The 6,657-nt window shown below is 53.4% G+C and overlaps 1 protein-coding gene across 1 annotated transcript; it reads right to left on the reverse strand.

The window, feature by feature from the left end:
• Positions 1–328: 328 nt before the first annotated feature.
• LOC111257339 (pentatricopeptide repeat-containing protein At4g16835, mitochondrial-like) lies at positions 329–1,942 on the reverse strand. Its single transcript, XM_022826683.1, has one exon. It carries the CDS (start codon positions 1,940–1,942, stop codon positions 329–331), a length of 1,614 nt encoding a protein of 537 aa, XP_022682418.1.
• Between the last annotated feature and the right edge of the window lie 4,715 nt (positions 1,943–6,657).

The raw sequence follows: 6,657 nt of genomic DNA on the forward strand, positions 1-6,657 counted from the left end.
CCCCATAGGCATAGGAGTCCAGCTTCCAGGTGTTCCATTTTCAGCTTTCAAGTTCATCTTATTCTGCATTGAGTCACCATGGTAGATTACCAGAATATTGTTTCCGAACTTCTGGCATATCTCTTGATGTTGTCGGATTCCATTCATGATCCAGGTCATGGTGAACTTGATGTTTTCGGACTCAGGTCATGAGTTCAGACTATTCAGCACGGATCGTACAGCCCCTTTGCATGCCTTGCTGAGTCTTGGCAGGCCATAGCTGAAGTTACTGGATACTGATGTGGCTTTGTTCAGGCATGAACTGCACGGACCTTGGATGTTCAGAAACTCAGGTGAGCCAGCTACACCCTGGCGCGTGATCAGCACTCTTCTCGTTTCCATCCAGTGTTTCATCAGATGTGCTACTGGATCCACAGCCCTGTACCAGTCTCTCATAGTTCCCCCCGCCGCAGTCAGGCTGCAGCGCTCTCAGCTCCTGTGCGGCAATGCTCCCCATGACACTGTTCTTGTGGGCTAGACAAGAATGCAGAAGAGTGCGCCACGCCACAGCATTTGGTGCGAACGGCATCTTTCGGAGCAGGTCGTACGCCTCTTCAAGCCTCCCTGCACGGCCGAGGAGATCGATGACACTGATGTAGTGGTCAAGAGTTGGTTCCACCCCGTGTTTCTCAGTCATGCTGTCAAAGTAGCCCAGCCCCTCGGTGACTAGCCCTGCGTGACTGCAGGATGTCAGGATGGCGATGAAAGTGTTGCTGTTGTACATCTTGAGTTCCAGTGCACGGTCTGCAACCGCCAGGGCTTGCCTCCCAAGACCATTCTGGCCAAGCCCCTGTATCACAGAGTTCCATGATATGATGTCCCTGACCATCATTTCTTCAAACACCTGCTCTAGATCATTCATCGCGCCGCAGCTGCTGTACATGCTGAGCAGAGAATTGCTGACGGAGATGTTGCTCTGACCAATCCCGTCCTTGACAGTGCGTGCATGGACTTGCCTCCCAAACACAAGCAGCGCCAGCACTGAGCACACGTGCAGAACTGTCGTGTATATTGACGCGCTCAGCTTGGCATTGCCACTGCAGTGGCCATCCAATCTGACCAGATCAATGAAGAGGCAGAGCGCGCCTTCTCCAAGGCGGTTCTCCCCCAAGCAGGATATTATTATGTTCCATGTGAAGGCATCCTTTTTCCTTGTCATTCTGAAGAGTTCAAGAGCCCTGTCGATGAGCTTATGCCGGGAGTATCCATCCATCATGATGTTCCAAGAGCAGATGTCCCTATACCGCATCCTGTAGAACACCTTCTCTGCATCTGATAGTGCGCCCAGCTTCGCGTGCACATCAATCAACGCATTCCACACGAAACAATGTCTGCTCCCCTCGTCCAGCAGCTTGACGATGACAGCATGGAGCTGCAACGCCATGGCCAGCGACCGGATACCCACACAGGCCTTGAGCAGCGAGCTGAAAGTGTGCGCGTTGGGCAGCATCCCGCGCGCAAAGAACTCGCTGTAGAGAGCCACGAAGAGCTCCACCGCCCTATCAGGCTCGCCATTCCGGACGTGGCACGACACCATGGCCGTCCAGGTGAAGACGTTGTGCTGATCAAGCGGGAGCTCCTCGAAGAGAGCCCGCGCCCTGGCAGTAGCAGCAGCTCCACCGGCGCGGGAGAGGGCCCCGATCATGGTGGTGTACGAGGTGGCGTTCCTCCTGGGCATCTCCTGGAAGAAGGAGAGCGCCCAGTCGGTGCGTCCTGCATCGACGAGCGCGGCCAGAGCCGCGTTCCAGGCCACCTGGTTCTTGACGGGCATTGCCTCGAACAGGTCGAGGGCCCTCTCGGCCTGCCCGGCTCTGCCCGCCTCTGTAACCTCGATTGTCCTCCAGACAAGGCGAGAACGGCGCGGCAGATCTCCGACCGCCTTGAAAAGCGTCCGTGACACCATTTTCCGGCGGCGCCGCCACTGGCGGCGGCGCGCGACTTCCGAGGCAGATCAGTTTGCAGTCTCCCTCCGCAGGATGAGTGCGCAGAACTGCAACCTGTCAATTGTGGTCTCTACGATTTCCGGCTAGGTCCTTCAAGTTTTGGTATTTTGCCCAGATGGAAATGCTCCCGCTACCCTTCTTCCTAAGCTGAAAAAAAATAATAAATTTTGCTCTGCTGATTTCTCTCTGCTGCAGCAGCCATAAGCGCTCGGACCGAGCTCGCACAAGGGCACAATCAAAGCACGCCGATGTCCACAGGCGACCAAAATCTCTGCTCTACTCTTCCTTGTTCAATTTCACTGACACAAACCATCGCTACAGTGAGTCACTTGGCTCGGCACAAGGCATAGAGCTGTCAACGACTCAGGATACGTGTATAACAGTTTAGACAGTAACCGTCTATGAGTTATGCCATGTGATACACAAAAGACAGCTTGTACAGTGAGTCGTCTATTTAGGTCCTGTTTGGCATGGCTCCAATTCCGGGTGGAGCTGCTCCACTCCAGAACTCCACATGGAGCCAGCTCCGCTCCAAAACTCCAGAAAAAAATGGGATGTTTAGCTAGATGGGTGCTCTCAGCTCCAAAAAAGATCGATTTCAGTGTGGATTGCCATTGTTGCCCCCCAATTAAGGCCTACTTGTCATCCTCTCTATCCCATCTTCTTCCCCTTTTTCCACTGCATTGTGCCGCGCACGGGAGACCCTCCACGGGCGGAGGGGTGGGCGGCGGGCTAGGCGGCGGGCGGCGGGGCAGCTTGGGCGGCGACGGGCGCGGCGACGGGCGGCCACAGGGGCGGCGACGGGCGGGGCTCTAGCAGCGAGTGGGGCTCGGGAGAATAGAAGGGAGAATAGAATGAAACATTTTTTTGTGTAACCAGTGGCATTGGTGGGTAATTCTCCACGAGGAGGTTCAAAAGAGAGGTTTCTGGAGCAGCAAAAGAGGTGCTCCAAAACTCCACCTCCATTTGCACTACAGCTCCATAGAGTTGGCAACTCCATGAAGTTTTGGAGTTGAGGTGTTTGGCTGAATTTTTTGATGGAGTTGCTGGAGTTTAGGAGTGAAGCCGTGCCAAACAGGACCTTAGTTGTCTGCAAGCTATTTCCTTCATTCATAGAAATATCAATCAAGTATACATTTGATCTTTGTAGTCATTTTGGTGCTCGAATGGGAGAATGAATGATATATTCAAAAAAGTTGCGTGAATCTCTGATCAATTCTATCTTTCCTTTCTCCTCTAGATCTCTGATCAAATCATTGCTCTGCTCACAGTCTACAACACAAATGCATGTAGTAATCAAAAGAGTACTCATGATAACACGAGCCAACTCCCTCACGGGCATTTCCACCAACACATTGAGCACCCCATCAAATTGACCAACACAATCGGAATTTCAAACCAAAAGCCAGAGAAATTCATCAATCGAACGGCGGTATGCGACCATCGTCATCATGAGAAGTCGTAACCGCGCGGCCACATTGTCAATTTGTCAGGGACAACACACACTTCAAATCCTTGCACAGAGCATTGAGCACACAGCTCGTGAACGTGGGCAAGTTTGAGAGGGGTTTCGGCTGCAACAGTGGAGGCGACGAGGCGGCTTCCATGCCGGTGCTAGTGCCGTGCCGTGATTCCTGTAACGACCCCGGTTAAATCTTTCGAGTTAATCTTAATCCGAGTCCCAACATTCCTCTATCTCAGCTCCACCCCAGTTCCCGATCCCGATCCCTGAAGACTCCAACTCACCCCGCCAGTTCCTTCTAAGTCTCAACAATAGTGGCCCTTTCGATCTTGAACAGAGGAGAAACCGAGACTGATGGGTGGACCCGCGATCTTTTCCCCGGATGTCCCGAGGCAGACGCACTCGAGCGGCCTGCACCGCTTCAGAGCTCCCCCGCCGCGTGGCTCAACTTCTCCGACTCCCGCCGCTTCACCCAGTCACCGGCCGCGACAGGATGGATTCCCGCGCTCTCCTCCCCAATCGCAGCGGAAGCCCCTCTGCCACCCTTTCTACAGTGCCTCGTCTCGCTCGCGCCATTGCCGGCCGCGCCTTGGTGCTCCGACGCCGCTGTAGCAGAGCTTTGTCGCCTGCTGCGTCAAACCGCCTCGCGGCTCGCGCCCATCATCTCACCGGATCCCCGGCTGCAAGGCCCGATGCCTTCCGGCTTTTCCGCCGCGTCTCCACAGTCGCGCCAGCCCCGAACTCGCTACGCGACGATTCCTCCACCGCCAACCCCGACTCCAGCCGCGACAGTTCCTTGTCGGCCTTGCCAGAACTATGCTCGGCAAACCGCTGTTTCGCGCTCGCCTGCGCAGCCGCAGCCCGCCTGTCTTTTCACCTGTTGCAACCTCGCTTGTAGTGTCGTTCTCCCTGTCACACCAATCAGATCCGCCGCACGACGACGCCCGCCTCCGCCAAACCTCAACCCCAGCAAAACCGCGCCTGCGCCGCCTTGTCTCCCGTGCCCAGTAGCCGAGGACGCTATCTCCGAAGTCCTGTTCCGCCGCCCATCGCCGCTCAATCGCCGCCATGGCAGCACACTCCCTCCTTTTCTGCCGGTCTTCGTGCTACTCCAACTCCCTCTCTCTTCCGCGCAGCTATAAAAGGGAATGCCAAAGTCCTACTGGAGTTCCCTTCGCCATCGTTGCCTCGTTGCCTTGTTCCTCTGTTTTGTACTCGAGCGCCGCCACCTAAGTTCTTGAGGAACTCTCATCTCCACCCAACACCCGCCCCTCCTAATCCACCCAGCCGCCTGCTCCTCCGCGCTGTGCTAGAGCTTCCTTGTTGCTCACAAGAAGCTCCACCACCGCCGGAGCACCGCCGGACATCGCCACCACCAAAGCCTTAGTGCTTAAGACCTTCCGCCCAAGTCTACTCCTTCCCGACCCCAAAGCTTCACTTAAACCGAAGGTAAACTGCCGACCCCTCACCGGTTCAGCCGACCCTATCTGTTCGCCCAACCCCTTTTTCCGTCTCGCCCGACCCTGTCTGTTAGCCGACCCTTATCTGCCTTGACCCGAGGGTATCTGTGTAAGATTTCGGGGACTTCTCTACGATAAGTCTGAGGACACCCAGCACAGCTATTCCTCTAGTTTAAGGGTTAGATCATAAGTTTCTTCCAATTCGACCCTTGGTCTTGTTCTCTATCCACTGAAGCTTGAACCCCCACATTCTTTCCGTAGCTTTGCTACAAGTTTCTGGGCTAAGACTTGCGAGTGTTGCTATTGAAATAAGCATCTAAACACTAACTCCTGCATTGCATTCGTGTAGAGTTTCGTCTTGCTGACAGCGTCTACGAGCTACACCCGGTGCCAGAAGACGGAGCTGTAGCTGAGCTACCAGTTCCAGAAGCCGAAGTCGCACCAGCTGAAGACTCGCTTCCCTCCCCTCCGCTTGAAGGCAAGCCCCGGAGCATGAACCCCAAAGTTTCCTAAACTTGCGCATGCCTTCTTCCTCATGTTTGTGCATTTACGTATATGAGTTGTTTGCAACCTTAGATGCATGACATAGTTCCTTTGATTTGAACACTAGTTGTTGGGTCGAGTAGTTGCTATGCTTAAATAGGAAGTGGTAAAAGTCGAGTGATTTCCTGTCACTCGCGAGTTATAGGAGTTGGTTGTTCTCCTTCTGTTATAACTATAAGAACGATGGACGGAGCAGGGTTTTGGTTAATTCTTTTGGTGGTCGGTTGATCGCCCCGTCTGTCTATGGAATCTGTTAAGGTCCGACAGTGGTGGTGTTCGTGATCAAGTGTTTGAAAGTACTAATATCATACCTAGTATGGGATGGGGAAGCCTAGTACCTGATTGAATTAGGGTGTGGCTTATACCCCTGCTGTCCCTAGAACGAGGTTCCCATGGTGCATCATGTGGGGGCGAGTGCGGTCACAGTACGGTAGAGGCCGGGACTGTGGAGCATTGCATGCCAAGGGAAGTTTGGACCTGACACGTGCCTGGGAATTGATGGGGACGGCCGACACAGGAAACGACCCTTGTGGTGCACGGATGTCGTGAGATTAGGTTCGCCATGCATGGTTAAGAAACTCGAATCGATTCGTCTGCCTCTCACAGTTTGAGACTGCTTGATCGCTATGCTACACTCAGTAATGAAGGAGTCTGGTGATGACATGGTCTTGATGATGAGCTTATATACATAAAGTTGGATCTATGTTTGCTTAGAGTAAGATGCCAATGTAGACTGGTTAATGAACTTAGAAACTGAGCTAAAACTTGAAAGCAAGGACCTAACGTAGTCGCTTTTGGCAAACAAACCCCTTAGCCAAGGAACCTTGCATGTCTAGATGTGGTGGAGTAGTTTTACCACAGGTCAGTTAAGTCTTGTGGAGCTTAGCAGCTCAGCCTTATTGTGGCTCTCTTTTCAGGTGAAGTCGCAGCTTCTGAGTTTGCTCCCGTTGGCACTTGGCCGCCCTAGCTCCCTCTGGGTTGGACGGTTGAGTGGGATTCCTCCTCGAACGGCGAGGAGGGGATCATTGATGTCCTGATCGGCCTCATCATGGACATCCAACCCCTGGCGCTAGCTTCCGCTAATTTACCTTTCCGCTGCTTTTGAATCTTGTAAATCCCTGATTTTCGTTTTGATGCTGAACTAAATTGTCAAATTTGTTCAACTCAGTGGATCTGTTGTATTCTCTGAAACCGCTCGCCTTCGTATGAG

Source organism: Setaria italica, chromosome V, assembly GCF_000263155.2.
Source record: "Setaria italica strain Yugu1 chromosome V, Setaria_italica_v2.0, whole genome shotgun sequence".
NCBI classification, from domain to species: Eukaryota; Viridiplantae; Streptophyta; class Magnoliopsida; order Poales; family Poaceae; genus Setaria; species Setaria italica.